General features: G+C 43.6%; 1 protein-coding gene across 1 annotated transcript in view; it reads left to right on the forward strand.

The window, feature by feature from the left end:
- LOC122559862 (solute carrier organic anion transporter family member 4C1-like) overlaps window positions 1-17,792 on the forward strand; it is a 175,808-nt gene that overhangs the window by 150,257 nt on the left and 7,759 nt on the right. Inside the window, exons 9-10 of the mRNA XM_043709986.2 lie at window positions 3,260-3,419; window positions 14,092-14,258. Coding sequence (XP_043565921.2) covers window positions 3,260-3,419; window positions 14,092-14,258 — 327 coding nt within the window. The remainder of the gene's footprint in view (window positions 1-3,259; window positions 3,420-14,091; window positions 14,259-17,792) is intronic.

The following is a 17,792-nucleotide window of genomic DNA, read 5'->3' on the forward strand; positions in this document are numbered from 1 at the left end:
GACCTATCACCTTCATCTCCTCCCCTACTCACCTATTGTACTCTATGCTACTTTCTCCCCACCCCCACCCTCCTCTAGCTTATCTCTCCCTGCTTCAGGCTCTCTGCCTTTATTCCTGATGAAGAGCTTTTGCCCGAAACGTCGATTTTGCTGCTTGTTGGATGCTGCCTGAATTGCTGTGCTTGAAAGTAGTTTGGAGCTCATAAAGCATCACTGCTCAAACTATAATTTACCTTAAAAACACAGAGATTATGGAACAGTTGGAGGTGACAAGCAGCCTGACAAGTTGTAGTTGGACTAAACAAGGATGTTTGGAGTGATGGTGAGACAAGTTTCATCGAAGAGGATGTCCGGGCAAATAGTACAAAAACAGCATATGTGTTAGTGGGCTGGTATGCATAAAAGATGCTAAGAAACATTAACTGGAACAGTGGAATGAAGAATGAAGGGAGAGGAAAAAGTAAACAAAGGTGCCTGAATGTAACTGTAAAACTAACTCCTCAGCAGCTTACAGTGAAAAAAACTGAAAACCAATATATCTGTAACTTATTTTCTCTAAAAACTCAACAGGAACATCTAGTGGCCACTCTCCAAACTACAAATATACTGAAAACAGGTTTTTAAAATCATTTGTTCACTATAACTTGCAGCTATTGTGTGGAACCTGCCATGCAATAGAAACTGTAATACAATTAGCTTTGAAAAATATTGAGTACAGTGTCATTTACAGGCATAAGAAATATTGCAGTCAATTTAAAATATGACAGGCTGTTAGTCATAGAATCATAAAGTCTTTAAATCACAGATGGTAGACACTTAGTCCAATTAGTCCATACTGCTTCTCCAGAGAAAATCAAGGAGGACCATTTTTCTGCTGTGTTATTATAATCTTTCAAATTTATTTCCCTCCACTGCCCATTCATTTATTTTTGAAATCATCAATCATCTCTACTACCACCAACTTTACAAGTTGTGATTTCCAGACATGACCATTTACTGTGGAAAAAGATTGTTCTTCATATCTTCCCCAGCTTCAGTGTTCTCTAGTCCTTGAACCATCAGCCAATAAGAACATTTCATTGCTTCTCATTGTGTTCATTATTCAAACCTGTCATGGCCACATCTTCTTCTTCTTCTTTGGCAGTCCCTCAGTGTCTAAGGCAGCTTGCTTCCACTCTGGACTGGGTGTTTGGGTGTGTTCAGTGAGTTCAGTGGTGGCTGAATAGTCCGATCTGGGAGCTGCATAATCTGCTGCAGATGGGGGAGGTGGTGTTTCAGGAGGGGAGATGTGGCACAGTCTGCACTTTGCATTGCTCTTTCTGCTGCCTGGCCTCCAGTTATTAAACTCATTGATGCTCAAAATGGTTAGCATCTTCTCAGATGCTTTTTCTCCAGTTTGTGCATTTTTGGACAAGTGATTCCTACATGTTGTTGGGTCTGTTGCATTTGATTAGGAATTTCAGGGTAGCATTTCCTCTGCCCTACCAGTGATCACTTACCTTTACGGAGCTCGGAATAGATTCTTGGGTTGGGCATGCGGACAATGCAACCGGCCCATCGTAATCGATTGTATGTGACCAGTGCCTCAATATTGGCCTGAGAGGGTGTTTGTGTTAGGATGCCTATCCTGCTAGTGGATTTGCAGGATTTTGTGGAGGCGGGACTGGTGATAGCTTTCCAGGGATTTGAAGTGTCTGCTATGCATGATTTTGTTTCATATGCACACAGAAGAGTAGGGACCATACCACGCAGGAGATCATGCATTTTGTGTCGGGTTTGAAGTCTCGAGTTTCGAACACTGTTCCTCAGGCTGCACGGGCACGTTGGAGTCGGTGTTGGATTTCATCATCAATGTTAGTTTGCACCAAAAGGACACTCCCAAGGTATGGGAAATGACCCACCTTTTCTAAGGGCTTGCCGTGGATTTTGATGGATAGGTGACAAGTGTGGGCTGCTAAAGAACCTTTATTTTCCAGATATTTAGTCTAAGACCCATTCTCTCCTACACTTTGATGAATATGTTGACAATGGTTTGTAGCTCAACCTTTGAATGTGTGCACATTGTCTGCATAGTGCAGCTCAATAACAGAAGTTACGCTGCTCTTGCTTCTGGCCTAGGGGTGTTGAAAGCTGACAGTTTCCCCACTTGACCTGTAGGTTAGCTCCACTCTGGCAGGGAGCTTCATGGAGATGGGGTGGTGTGTTGTGGCAAAAAAAAGTGGAGAGGAGTGTTATTGCGATGACCCCAGTTTACCCTCGTATTGAGTCTGTGCTGGATGCGTTCGTGAGGATCATGGCTTGTAAGTCATCATGAAGCATCGCTATCAAATCTCTCTTCAATTGCTTCAAACTGAACAACACCAATTTCTCCAACCTAATCTTGTGGCTAAAATCCCCAATTCCTGGTACATTGGGGATTTTAGTCCTGGTACCAGGACTGTTCTGGTACATTGTCTCTGTCTTATGCATCAGCTCAAACTCCTCTCTATTAAATTCCATTTATCTTTCTCCCTATTTACAAACCCACCAATGTCTTATTTGTTTGGTATCATCCTGAATGTCATATTTCAAAATTTGGTATCATCATCAAACTTTGATGTTTTACTCAATGCTAATTATTTGAAAACACCAGTGTCTACCATCCTTCAATCTGAAAAACAAACATTGACTACGATTCACTGATTTTTTTTTCCTTATGCTAGGTTTTATCCAGACTGACACTGATCCTCCTATTCTATAGCCTCATTTTTTAAATAAACTTTATACAATATTTTGTCAAACACTTCCTTAAAATTCATAGATAGAATTTCCCTCCATCAACCATTTTGACTTCATCAAGAATTTTACTTGGATAAGCGTAGCACAAACTGATTTTTGGTCCTACATGTTTTGTGCAAGTAATTAAATCCACAGAATAGCAATTTTCAAATCCTTATCTTAATTTTTGTTACAGGTGATCCAAGAAGGGGGATTTTCTCGTGAGCCCAAGCATAATTTTGAAATATCTTACAGAAAAATAAGATAAATTGCTGATTGTTATTTAGCAGCAAGCTATGAATCCTAAACAATACTGATGGTCTATTTTTGAGTGCTATGCTTAAATTAATAGCAAAACCAACATCAATGGCATCCTCAGGATATTGGTTCTTATACAAATGCCATTGCTGAAGCAACAGGACTTTATCCTTCAATGTTAATCTGTGATTTTATGTGAACTGAGAGAAACATTATCCTTTCTTTTCTCCATATTGTCTCACAGTAACAGCACTGCAGAAAAAATCGACTTGGTGGTACCCTGCAATAAGGAGTGTCATTGCATCCGTTCTTACTTCAATCCAGTATGTGGTGCAAATAATGTCCAGTACTTTTCTGCATGCTATGCAGGTTGTACTAATGCAACAAAAGCAGATGGCACACTGGTAGGTTTTCTAATTTTAAGATAGTTTACCAGTATTTCTGATTGGCTATTTTATCAAAGTTAAATTGTGTCATGAATATGCAAATTGTCCTTTTGAAAAATGACAGAGTACATTGTAGGAACTTTGGTTTCTACTCTTGAAAATCTGTCTGTCAGATTGATGTGATGCCTTTGGTATCTGGGCAAGTAGAGTTAATGTGCTTTATGCTTTTGTGCACTCGTTTGCTTCTTATTTTTAGCCTTCACCACTGGTTCCCAGCAATGTGAAAAACAGAGCCCAACACTGAATGCTCCCTGTCAACATGGAATATTGCCCATGAATGTCCTTTACACAAAAGCAGGTCAGATCCAATCATGCCAATTAGTACTACATTAGTCTCCTGTTAAACATCAACAATGTGATGGACGTTCACATTCACAGTGCTATCAAGCAGCACTTGCACAACAATACCTACTCACCAGTGCTCAACATGCCTTCAGCTCCTGACCTCATTAAGCTTTGTTCCAAACATAGGCAAGAAAGAATTGGACGAAAGACATGAGATGAAAGTGGTTGACATCACAGCAGAATTAGACTCAGTATGGCCACAAGCAACCCTGGCAAAATTGAAGTCAATAAGAATCAACAAGAATATTATTTAATGATTGGAGTCATACTTAGCACTAAGGAAGGTGGTTCTGGTCACTGACATCAAACCTTTCAGCTCTGGACATTGATACAGGAGTTCCTCAGGGCGGTGTCCCAATGATCTTTGGTTGCTTCATCAATGGCTTTCCCAGAGATTGCAGGGTCCTGAGATGCAAGAGATCTAAGTATCCTAATGCATGAAACACTGATGGTTTTATATATATATATATACGGCAAGCAATTACGAAAGCTAATCGAATGTTGTCATTTGTCACAATGGAAACTATGTACAAAAATATGCTTCAGTTATTCCATGCACTGGTGGGACCACATCTGGAATACTGTTCACTACATCGTTTACCTTATCAGTGGTTAGCACTGCTGCCTCACAGCTCCAGGGAGCCAGGTTCGCTTCCAGCCTCGGACAACTGTCTGTGTGGAATTTGCACACCCTCTCCGTGTGTGCATGGGTTTCCTCCAGGTGCTCTGGTTTCTTCCCACAATCCAAAGATGTGCACATTAGGTGTATTGGCCATGCTAAATTGCCCACAGTGTTCAGGGATGTGTCGGTTAGGCGTATTAGTCAGGGGTAAATATAGAGTAATAGGGTAGAGGAATGGGTCTGTGTGGGATAATCTTTGGAGGGTTGATGTGGACTAGTTGGGCCTAATGGCTTGTTTCCACACTGTATTGATTCTATAATTCTATGATTTGAGAAAGGATATCAATGTGTAGGAAGCAGTTCAAAGTAGTACCACACTAGTACCTGGACTGAGTGATTTGTCTTATGAGGAAAGGTTGGACAAGCTCCGCTTGTATCTGCTGGAGTCATAGAATCATACAGTGTTGAACAGGTCCATTGGCCCATCAAGTCTGCACTGACAAGAATTTACAATATTTTGCAACACTTTTTTTAACTCATTCACGGGATGAGGGCATCACTGCAAAACCAGTATTTATTGCCCATCCCATCGGACAGTTAAGAGTCATCCATATTGCTGTGGGTCAGGAGGCACATGTAGGCTGTACTAGGTAAAGACAGCAGTTTCCTTCCCTAAAGGACATTAGTGAACCAGATGGGTTTTACCAACAATTGACAATGAAACCTTGATCATCACAGACTCTCAATTCCAGATATTTATTGAATTCAAATTCCACCATCTGCGTTGACAGGATTTGAACCCAGGTCCCCAGAATATTATTTGGGTCTCTGGGTTAAGAGTCCAACAATAATAGCACCAGGCCATTGCCTCCCAGTTGCCCATAGCCTTGAATGTTATGACATTTAGTGCTCATCCAAATACTTTTTTAAGGGTTCTGATGTTTCTCACCTCAATTTCCCTCCCAGTCAGTACATTCTAGATTCCCACCACCTTCTGGGTAAAAATACTTTCCTCAAATCCCCTCTAGATAATGCTGAAGAAGGGCCTGTGCCCGAAACGTCGAATCTCCTGTTCCCTGGATGCTGCCTGACCTGCTGTGCTGTTCCAGCAATAAAGTTTCAACTTTGAACTCCAGCATCTGCAGACCTCACTTTCTCCTTAAAATAATGCCCCCTTGTTATCTGAGGTCAACAAGGGGAACAGTTGCTTTCTGTCCACCCTGTCCATGCCCCTCATAATCTTATACAGCTCATTCAAGTCTCCTGTCAGCCTTCTTTGCTCTAAAGAAAACAACTTGAGCTTATCCAGCCACTCTTCATAGCTAAAAGGCTGCATCTCAGGCAACATCCTGGTGAATCTCCTCTGCACCCACTCCAGTGCAGTCACATCCTTCCTGCAATGCAGTGAACAGAACTGTACACAGTACTCCAGGTGTGGCTTAACCAAAGTCCTGCACAGCTCCAACATAGATCTATGAGATTAGAAGAGTAAGATATGATTTGATTGAAGCAGATAAGATCCTGGGGTCAAATTACAGGGTCATGTGAAGAAGATGTTTTGTCTTGTGGTAAAATCTGGAACCAGGTTTCATTATTTTAAAAATAATGACCCCTTTAACACAGGTGAGATTTTTTTTTTATTTTTCTGTCTCAGAGATCCATGAGTCTTTGGAACTCTTTTCCTTAAAAGACGATTGAAACAGAAGTGAATAAATTTTGTTCAGCAAGGAAAGCAAGGTTCTCAGTGGTGTTTGAGTTGCCTTGTTTGTATGTTCCCCTCATCATAAGGTCAGAAATGGAGATTTGCTAATGATTGCACAGTATGCAGTCCCATTCACAACTCAAATAAATGTTGGAAATCTGAAAAAAATAGAGTGAAAGCTGGAAAAAAATCAGCAGGTGTGGCAGGATCTGTGGAGAGACAAACAAAGTTAATGTTTTGAATCCAAGTTGATTGTTCTTCAGAACTGAAATGGTAAAAAAAAAGTTTTTCTTTAGCTATTGACAGAGAGGGAGGAGGATCAAGTGGAATAAATGGTGAGAATGCCCAGAGTAAAAGCAGTGCTGTGGTAGTAAAGCAAAATGGAGATTTAGAAAAGATATAAGTGATAGGCGTGGAAAGGAGAAAATGGTTCCACTCTGTGTTGAGAGCAAAATGAACAAAGCACAAACAAGACATGTTTGAGTGCTGTGTCAGGAAATTGCCATCCCCACAAAAAAGATAGTTTAACCATCTGCCTTTAACATTCAAAGGCATTGCCATTATTGAATCACTTAATGTCAATTTCCTGGAGATCATCTGTAAAACGTTATGAAAATATAAAAATGGTGGCTGCAAGAGTGGGTTCAGATACTGGGAATTCTACGGCGAGGAACTCACCTATGACCTGTACCACCGAGAAGCTGCAGCAGTACTACCACTTGCAAGTTTCTGGCAAGCCCCAAACTATCCTTGGAACTAAATCACTCTTTTTTCATGATTGTTGGACCAAAAACCTGTAGCCACCTATCTAACAGTTCTGTGATGTACCGACACGAGATGGACTGCAATACTTCAAGAATTTGGCTTTCCACCACAATGTCAAGGGCAAAAAGAGATGGACAACAAATGTTCTATTTTCTAGCATCACTTACTGCCTTTTAAAGAACAAAAAAAGTAAATACAACACATACACTGGCATGGTTTTGCCCATAGATACATTGTATCTTGTGGTACTGAGCTGTACAGACCAGAAGGTTATGGGTTTACTCCCTTGGGGTGAGTTAGTATTCACCTGCTGAGGAATTAGATCTCTTTTCCCGGACAGCTGGAACAATCTTCAGACTCTGAAGATGCATCATCAAACTAGGGAGAGAAAAATTAACCAATCATCCCATTGATAATTGTTATCCATGAAAATGGTTGATGGAATTCAATGTGAGCAAATGCGAGGTCTTGCACTTTGGGAAAAAGAATAGAAGCATGGATTACTTTCTAAACGGTGAGAAAATTCGTAAAGCCAAAGTACAGAGGGATCTGGGAGTGCTAGTTGAGGATTCTCTAAAGGTAAACATGCAGGTTGAGTCCGTGATTAAGAAAACGAATGCAATGTTGTCAATTATCTCAAGGGGGTTGGAATATAAAAGCACTGTTGTGCTACTGAGAATTTATAAAGCTCTGGTTAGGCCCCATTTGGAGTCCTGTGTCCAGTTTTGGTCCCCACACCTCAGGAAGGACTTACTGGCACTGGAGCGTGTCCAGCGGAGATTCACACGGATGATCCCTGGAATGGTACGCTTAACATACGAGGAACGGCTGAGGATCCTGGGATTGTATCCATTGGAGTTTAGAAGATTAAGGGGAGATCTAATAGAAACTTACAAGATAATACATGGCTTGGAAAGGGTGGACGCTAGGAAATTGTTTCCGTTAGGCGAGGAGACTAGGACCCGTGGACACAGCCTTAGAATTAGAGGGGGTAAATTCAGAACAGAAATGCGGAGACATTTCTTCAGCCAGAGAGTGGTGGGCCTGTGGAATTCATTGCCACAGAGTGCAGTGGAGGCTGGGACGCTAAATGTCTTCAAGGCAGAAATTGATAAATTCTTGATGTCACAAGGAATTAAGGGCTACAGGGAGAATGCGGGTAAGTGGAGTTGAAATGCCCATCAGCCATGATTGAATGGCGGAGTGGACTCGATGGGCCGAATGGCCTTACTTCCGCTCCTATGTCTTATGGTCTTATGGTCTTATAACTTCCTCTGTAAATGAAAGAGATCAACTAGCCTCAATATGCTGGGCTGAATCTTACTTTATTTGTCTAAATTTGAGCTGCATTGAGTATTTTGGAGGTGTTTCACTGTCAATCCTCTTGCCCCATCTTACCTCACATCATAAATTACCTATCCACACCCCATGGTGTCGTTTGCACCTGATTTCTGCCGCATCCTACCATATGGCATTCCCACAACAGCTCAGTAGATATCTGCTTAAACACTGGCATCATTGTGCGCAATCTTAAAAAGCCTATTGTGCAGCCAGCCAAACTTTAAATTGAGAGCTGCCCTGCATAGTTTCCACATGTACTTCAGACATGGCAGACAGGGGAAACTGTTGCCTCACTTTGTGTGCAGGGTCCTGGAATTCCTCCTAGATGCTGGTGCCAATGTGTGACTTTCCTCTCCCATAAAAGCAGGAGTGGAGGCCATCTTGCCAAGCCATGCCAGTCTGGTCTGAGTTTGCTTCCTGACTAAAGCAGGTTCAGCCATTAGGAAGATGGCCTGCAATGTAGGAAGAAGGCCTATGTCCTTCTCCAGTCTGCCTGGGTAATCTTCTCTCTGATATCTCGAACTCACTCCATGTCTTTTAGTGTACCCACCTCCCCCCAAGACTCATGCTCCAGCATGACTTAAGAGTCAAGTCAGGTGGTGTGTTATCCATCATTCATCTCCTCATTCCTTATGAGAAGAGGATCCTGATCATGATTTCCCCAAGCTGGGCTCGGACTAGTATCTGGAGGCTGCCCTGCTCACAGTGGCAGGATCTCTTGAACAAAGGCTAGCCCCCTTGACTTGATTGAGATCTGCTGACAATTATGACAAACTTCCTGGCTTTGTGTCTAAACAGCTCTGCAAATTTTTTTTAATGAAACTGTTATCTCTGGGTGAGGGAGCAAAGCGCAAAAAAGGCTAAGCAAGGCAATGAAAACAGAATGCTGTAAGCATATTGCAAGCATATTGCATGCCTTTTGTGTAAAGCATGAAAGATGGAGCAGGATGATCTCAAGATGAACCTCACTGCCCTGGTCACCCAATTTTGCTACACATCCCACCATGTCATTCAGATCCCACAGGATTCCATGCATTAACTCGGTTCCTCTCTCTCCACAGGCGCTACCAGACCTGCTGAGTTTCTTCAGAAATTTCTCATTTTATCTCAGATCTGTAGTATCACACTACTTTTCTTTTATCCCGATAATATCTTGATATATAACTATATCTGTATGTTATTTTGCTGGAAGATGGGTAATCAGGTAATCATGCTCTTCCTGTTATAGTAATTCTGCCCCAAATATAATTAGCTTCCATTTGTAGCTCTCATGAAAGAGAAATCATAGTGCTGTTTGATATTTTTTCACTGCTATAGTTTAAAATTCACAGTAATTACATAATTATTGCACAAAAGGAGAGAGACACGATGAGTATATGATGTACATTGCAGCTAAGTGACACATTTGACATTGGAAAATTACAAAGAAATTAAGACGAAATAATAAGAATTACCATTTAGATTAAATTTTGATAATACTAAGCAAATTGTTAGTTTTGTTTCTTTTTCTCAAATATTGCCTGACCTGACTATTTTCAGCAGTGTGTCTTTTTTATTGTAGTGCAGACCATTGCTGTTTTTAAGAGTTTTAGTTTCAATCTGGTCTTGCAAATCTGATCCCCAGATTTGTTCCACACCCATGTCACTTGCACAATACTGCATTAAAATACAGATCCTTTAATTGCACCGGAGGCAAGACTGGCAATGTGTAAAAGGTGGTCAGAAGGAACTGACCCCAGAGTGAAATTTTCAAAGGTAAATTTCAGCATTCCTAGGTTTGCTTTGTCATGTTAAATAAAACAGAGTTCAAAATCACATCTGATGAAAAGGGAGTGACTCGAAAGCTAGTGCTTCGAAATAAACCTGTTAGACTATAACCGGGTGTTGTGTGATTTTCAACTTTGTCCACACCAGTAACACCAGCACCTCCAAATCATAAATCAAATAGGTGAGAGATCCAGCAGCATTGAAGTACAGACAAGTAGCTAAACAATCAGTGACGAGGTGCTAGTCCTGCTTTGTATGAATAACTCTTTTTACCAAGTTTACTTCAACGGAAACATCTAGGAGAAAGTGAGGACTGGAAATCAGAGCTGAAAAATGTGTTGCTGGAAAAGCGCAGCAGGTCAGGCAGCATCCAAGGAGCAGGAGAATCGACATTTCGGGCATAAGCCCTTCTTCAGGAATGAGGAGGGTGTGCCAAGCAGACTAAGATAAAAGGTAGGGAGGAGGGACTTGGGGAAGGGGCGTTGGGAATGCGATAGGTGGAAGGAGGTTAAGGTGAGGGTGATAGGCCGGAGAGGGGACAAAGAGGTCGGGAAGAAGATTGCAGGTCAAGAAGGCGGTGCTGAGTCCGAGTGTTGGGACTGAGATAAGGTGGGGGGAGGGGAAATGAACAAGCTGGAGAAATCTGCATTAATCCCTTGTGGTTGGAGGGTTCCTAGGCGGAAGATGAGGCGCTCTTCCTCCAGGCGTCGTGTTGCCATGGTCTGGCGATGGAGGAGGCCAAGGACCTGCATGTCCTTGGCGGAGTGGGAGGGGGAGTTAAAGTGTTCAGCCACAGGGCGGTTGGGTTGGTTGGTGCAGGTGTCCCAGAGGTGTTCTCTGAAACGTTCTGCAAGTAGGTGGCCTGTCTCCCCAATGTAGAGGAGGCCATATCAGGTGCAGCGGATGCAGTAAATGATGTGTGTGGAGGTGCAGGTGAATTTGTGGTGGATATGGAAGGATCCCTTGGGGCCTTGGAGGGAAGTGAGGGAGAAGGTGTGGGCGCAAGTTTTGCATTTCTTGCAGTTGCAGGGGAAGGTGCCGGGAGTGGAGGTTGGGTTGGTGGGGGGTGTGGACCTGACGAGGGAGTCGCAGAGGGAGTGGTCTTTCCGGAACGCTGATAGGGGAGGGGAGGGAAATATATCCTTGGTGGTGGGGTCTGTTTGGAGGTGGCGGAAATGACGAAGGATGATACGATGTATCTGGAGGTTGGTAGGGTGGTAGGTGAGGATCAGTGGGGTTCTGTCCTGGTGGCAATTGGAGGGGTGGGGTTCAAGGGCGGAGGAGCGGGAAGTGGAGGAGATGCAGTGGAGAGCATCGTCAACCACGTCTGAGGGGAAATTGCAGTCTTTGAAGAAGGAGGCCATCTGGGTTGTTCGGTATTAGAATTGGTCCTCCTGGGAGCAGGTGCGGCGGAGGCGAAGGAATTGGGAATATGGGATGGTGTTTTTACAGGGGGCAGGGTGGGAGGAGGTGTAATCTAGGTAGCTGTGGGAGTCGGTCGGTTTGTAGTGAATGTCCGTGTTGAGTCGGTCGCCTGAGATAGAAATGGAGAGGTCTAGGAAGGGGAGGGAGGAGTCTGAGACGGTCCAGGTAAATTTGAGGTCGGGGTGGAAGGTGTCTGTAAAGTGGATGAACTGTTCAACCTCCTCGTGGGAGCACGAGGCAGCACCGATACAGTCATCGATGTAGCGGAGGAAAAGGTGGGGGGTGGTGCCAGTGTAGCTGTGGAAGATGGACTGTTCCACATATCCGCCGAAGAGTCCATCTTCCGCAGCTACACTCGCACCACCCCCCACCTTTTCCTCCGCTACATCGATGACTGTATCGGCACTACCATCCACTACCTCATCCACTACCTGCTCCCATCCACTACCTCATCCACTTTACTAACACCTTCCACCCCGACCTCAAATTTACCTGGACCGTCTCAGACTCCTCCCTCCCCTTCCTAAACCTCTCCATTTCTATCTCGGGTGACCGACTCAACACGGACATTCACTATAAACTGACCGATTCCCACAGCTACCTAGATTACACCTCCTCCCACCCTGCCCCCTGTAAAAACACCATCCCATATTCCCAATTCCTTCGCCTCCGCTGCATCTGCTCCCAGGAGGACCAATTCCAATACCGAACAACCCAGATGGCCTCCTTCTTCAAAGACCGCAATTTCTCCTCGTATCATCCTTCGTCATTTCTGCCACCTCCAAACAGACCCCACTACCAAGGATATATCTCCCTCCGCTCCCCTATCAGCGTTCCGGAAAGACCACACCCTCTGCGACTCCCACGTCAGGTCCACACCCCCACCAACCCAACCTCCACTCTCGGCACCTTCCCCTGCAACCGCAAGAAATGCAAAACTTGCGTCCACACCTCCCCCTCACTTCCCTCCAAGGCCCCAAGGGATCCTTCCATATCCATCACAAATTCACCTGCACCTCCACACACATCATTTACTGCATCCGCTGTACCCGATGTGGCCTCCTCTACATTGGGGAGACAGGCCACCTACTTGCAGAACGTTTCAGAGAACACCTCTGGAACACCCGCACCAACCAACCCAACAGCCCTGTGGCTGAACACTTTAACTCCCCCTCCCACTCCGCCAAGGACATGCAGGTCCTTGGCCTCCTCCATCGCCAGACCATGGCAACATGACGCCTGAAGGAAGAGCGCCTCATCTTCCGCCTAGGAACCCTCCAACCACAAGGGATGAATGCAGAGTTCTCCAGCTTCCTCATTTTCCCTCCCGCCACCTTATCTCAGTCCCAACACTTGGACTCAGCACCGCCTTCTTGACCTGCAATCTTCTTCCCAACCTCTCCGCCCCCACCCCCTCTCCAGCCTATCACCCTCACCTTAACCTCCTTCCACCTATCGCATTCCCAACGCCCCTCCCCCAAATCCCTCCTCCCTACCTTTTATCTTAGCCTGTTTGGCACATATGGGCGGCACAGTGGCACAGTGGTTAGCACTGTTGCCTCACAGTGCCAGAAACCCGGGTTCAATTCCCGCCTCAGGCGACTGACTGTGTGGAGTTTGCACGTTCTCCCCGTGTCTGCGTGGGTTTCCTCCGGGTGCTCCGGTTTTCTCCCACAGTCCAAAAATGTCCAGGTCAGGTGAATTGGCCATACTAAATTGCCCGTAGTGTTAGGTAAGGGGTAAATGTAGGGGTATGGGTGGGTTGCGCTTCAGCGGGTCGGTGTGGACTTGATGGGCCGAAGGGCCTGTTTCCACACTGTAAGTAATCTAATCTAATCTAATCTAATCCTCCTCATTCCTGAAGAAGGGCTTATGCCGAAACGTCGATTCTCCTGCTCCTTGGATGCTGCCTGACTTGCTGCGCTTTTCCAGCAACACATTTTTCAGTTCAACAGAAACATCACCTAATAGCTCCCTGCATGGCTTTAGCTGTTTATTTTTCCCAATCAGTGACATGAAAGTCATCTTCCATATGTTCGCAGCCCAAAAACAAGCTCTTCAAGGGACTTAATGAGCAGTTCTTTTCATGCTTTCATGAAATGTGGGTGCTGTTGAAGTGAAGGGCCAGCATTTGTTGCCCATCCCAGTTACCTTTGTGAAAACAAAATGAGCCACCTGCTTGAACCAATACAGTGCACTTAGCATACATATGTCCTTCGTGCTGAGGTTAACTGAAAGTGAGAAGGTTGTTGGATCTCTCTTCCTAACTTCGAAAATAACAACATGTTTTGAAGCTGTGAAGATTGGTATGCCATATGACAAACTTGAGAATTCATTCCAAACCAGAAATACATTTTGGAACTTGCCACTTATATATGAGGTTGTCTTATCCCTAGTCATACAATTGGCTCACTTTCTGAAATGTATTTAGTAACAATATGAAAATATAACTATCAGACATGCAACAAAATATTGTGATACGGAGATATGAACCAGAAAGTGCCAACAGTGTTCAAATTGCTCTTCTATCTATGTGACTTAATTGGGAGTTGTGTTGCAAAAGATTTTTGCTCAACACCTCCGTCAGAATCAGAGCAGCCACATGGGAACAGCTCTGATGAAAATTCCAGGTACTTTAATCATGTTCCCCTTTTGTATTACAGATTTATCAGAACTGTTCATGTATCCAACAAGTTGGAAATTCATTTGCTGCACAAGAAGGAAAATGTGGCTCTTCGTGTGGCAAGCTGCCTGTGTTTATGGGGTTGTTTCTGCTTGCTATCTTTTTCACGTTCATGACCAGCACACCAATTACAACATCTGTTCTCAGGTATGCTGTATATGCAATATCCAAAAAACAACAGCTATTTTGACATACCTAATTATTTTTGCCAAGCTTCGAGACATACGATATGATAAGATGTTTTTGAGGAATAAATAATTTAGATATTTTATCTCTATCCTTTTGATTATCCTAATCTGAATTGTACATACAGTAGTGCATAAAAGAACATAGTTTATTATTTGATACTTTGCATGAACATATTTGCCCAAAATATGAAGCCTTTTAATGTATGACATTTGTAATTTACATTCAGTGTGTCCTCACTAATTACTTACTTACTTACTAATTACTTACACATCTCCAAATTTCTCAGTCTGTACCCTCCACACCTGCCCAGACTGTGAAATGGTTGGTGTTCTGCTTGATGTCATCCTACTTGCATGTCCTGTGATTGAAAACAAACAAGGAAGCTCTCCACCGACAATCACTTTTGTCTCCGAGTTGATTACAGTGAGAGGGACCCTACAGTTTTGTACAATTCAGTGATAACATCTGTAGCTTGCAGGAGACCATTGAAATGCTCCAACATTGTGCCAACTGGACCTCCTCTTACTGAGCTACCTATCTACAACTAAAATGCCTGATGGCATGGTGGATCCATCCCTGGGGATCACGTGTAGTTCTGTTGTTAGTTTCTGCCCTGCCACATCCCCACCCCAATCCCTGCACTGAATAGAGGCCAGATTTGCCTTTCACGTGATAATAGTCTTTCAGCAACTGCCAGATATTATTGTGAACAAATAGCTAAGCACCACGGCGCTTGGGGTGAAAGTAAGAATTCAATTTGTTGGCATTGGGAGTAACCATTTATCTAAATGACTCATGCATTCTGAGCTTCGTAGCTTTTTATTTTGCTTTCTGAGAGAGCAGCAGTGATTTTACTCTGAGATCTGCTTCAAGACATTGAAAATACCTGAGCTCATTACAGTCTGACTTTTCTGTTCCTTCTGGTTTTGCTCTGGGCAAATTGGCTTGTTGGATCTCAGAATAGTTCATCAATGAATTGTTCTGAGACAGTAACTGTATAAGATGAGAATATAAGTGTCGGGTAGCTCAAGAGTCTCCATTCCTGGTAAACCAATTCAATTTCTAAATGATCTGGGATTATCGATAGAAATATGGACCAGCAATTATTGTCCATCCCTATCACTGGCGGTGAGCCTTCTTGAACAGCTGCAGTCTGTTTGGTGAATGCCCACAATGCTATTAAGGATGGAGTTCCAGGATTTTGACCCAGCCACACTGAAGTAATGGCAATGTTCTTCCAAGTCAGGGTGGTGAGTGGCTTGGAGGGGAATTTACATGTGATGTCGTTGTCGTGAATCTGCTGCCCTTGAACTTCTAGATTTGGTGGTCCTGGGTTTGAAAAATACTATTTAAGGAGCCTTGGTGAATTTTTGTAGTGCATTGTATAGATAGTACCATGCTGTTTCTGAACATCAGTGGTGGATGGAGTGGATGGATGGAGTGGATGTTTGTGAATGCGGTGCCAATCAAGTGGGCTGCTTTGTCTTGGATGGCATCAAACTTCTTGATTGTTGTTGGAGCTGTACTCAGCCACGCTAGTGGGGTGGATGCTATCTTGATCCTGACTTGTGTCTTGTCGCTGGCAGATAGCTCTTTGGGGATCAGGAGGTGAGTTACTCATTGTAGTATTCCTACCCTCTGACCTGCTCTTGTAGCTTCAGTACTTATATGGCTAGTCCAGTTCAGATCATGCTCAGTGGTAACCCACCCTCAGGATGTTGATTCAGTCATTGTAATGGCTATTGAATGCCAAGAAGAGATGGCAAAATTCTCTTTTATTGGAGATGGTCATTGCCTGGGATTTTTGTAGCACAAATGTTACTTGCTACTTGTCAGCTCAACCTGAATATTGTCCAGGTCTTGCTGCATTTTGACATGGACTATTTTAGCATATGAGGAGTCATGAATGGTGCTGACCATTGTGCAATCATCAGCAAACATTCTCAATTCTAACCTTTTGATGGAGCAACTGGAGGTCATCGGGCCAAGATTATTACCCTGAGGAACTCCTGCAGAGATGTCCTGGAGGTGACTGACCTTTAACAACCACAATCATCTTCCTTTTTGCCATGCATGACTCCAACTGCCAGAGAGTTTTATCCCCTGATTCCCATTGAATCCAGCTTTGCTCTGATGTCTCGGCAGTCATTCTCATTTCACCTCTTGAATTCAGCTGTTCTGTCCATGTTTCAACAAAGGCTAATAATGAGGTCAGCAGAGTGGCCCTGGCAGTATCTGAACTGAACATCAGTGAACAGCTATTGCTAAGCAAGTGCAACTAGATAGCACCTTCCATCACTTTACCGATGATTGAAAGTAGACTGATGGGGCAATAATTCGCGGGGTTGGATTTGTCCTAGCTTTTGGACAATTTTCCAAATTTTAGCTTCACTGGAACAAGCAGCATGTTCTGGAACACCCTTATTCAGTTCTATTGCTTGAATGTTGTCAGGGCCCACACCCTTTGCAGTATCCAGTGCCTCCAGATGTTTCTTCATTTCACATGGAGTGAATCGAATTGGCTGAACACCAGCACCTGTGATGCTGGGGTCCTCTGGAGGAGGCCAAGATGAATCATACACTCAGCACTTCTGATTGAAGATTCTTGCAAAGGCTTCAGCCTTGTCTTTTGCATTGATGAGCAGGGCTCCCCCAGCACTGAGAATTGGAATCTTTGTGGAGCCTCCTCCAATGAGTTGTTTAATTGTGTACTACCATTTATGACTGGATGTGACAGGACTGCAGAGTTATGAACTGATGCGTTGATTATAGAATCCCTTAGCCCAGTTTGTCACTTGCTGATTATGATGTTTGGCACACAGGTAGGTCCTGTTTTGTAGCTTCACCAGGCTGACAACACATTTTTAGATTAGGCTCCATACAGTATGGAAACAGGCCCTTTGGCCCAACAAGTCCACGCCTACCCTTGAAAGAGTAACCCACACAGACCCATTCCCCTACCATATATTTACCCCTGACTAACGCACCTAACACTATGGGCAATTGAGCATGGGCAATTCACCTGACCTGCACATCTCTGGATTTGGATCTTTAGGTTTGCCTGCTCCTGGATCTAATACTTGTGATGTCTAATTAACAGGACAAAGATAGAAATCTAACTGTTAACATTACTCTCCTTTAAAAATGTGAAACTTGATTTAATGAACCCTATTTACACAACCCTATTTACCAGACTTGTTGCTAAAATGTGGTTCTCAAGTTCAAATTGAGTTCAATGTGAACAAATGTGAACTCAAACACTTTGAACCTAAGGACCATAAGTTTAGAAGTGTATTTTATGTGTGGTAAGGGACCAAGAACTGTCAAAGAGCAAATGTGTTTGGGAAAATATAAATCATTTATTGCTAATAGGCAGGTACTAAAGTAATCAGAAGGGCTGTGGTAAAATTAACCTTTAATGCAAGAGGGTCAGACTACAAAGGGGAGAGAATTCTATGCCATCTATATAGAGCTTTGGTTATCTCCCAGTAG

Source organism: Chiloscyllium plagiosum, unplaced genomic scaffold (genome assembly GCF_037043375.1).
Source record: "Chiloscyllium plagiosum isolate Xiang-an unplaced genomic scaffold, Cpla_swu_hap1 HiC_scaffold_2, whole genome shotgun sequence".
Taxonomy (NCBI): Eukaryota; Metazoa; Chordata; class Chondrichthyes; order Orectolobiformes; family Hemiscylliidae; genus Chiloscyllium; species Chiloscyllium plagiosum.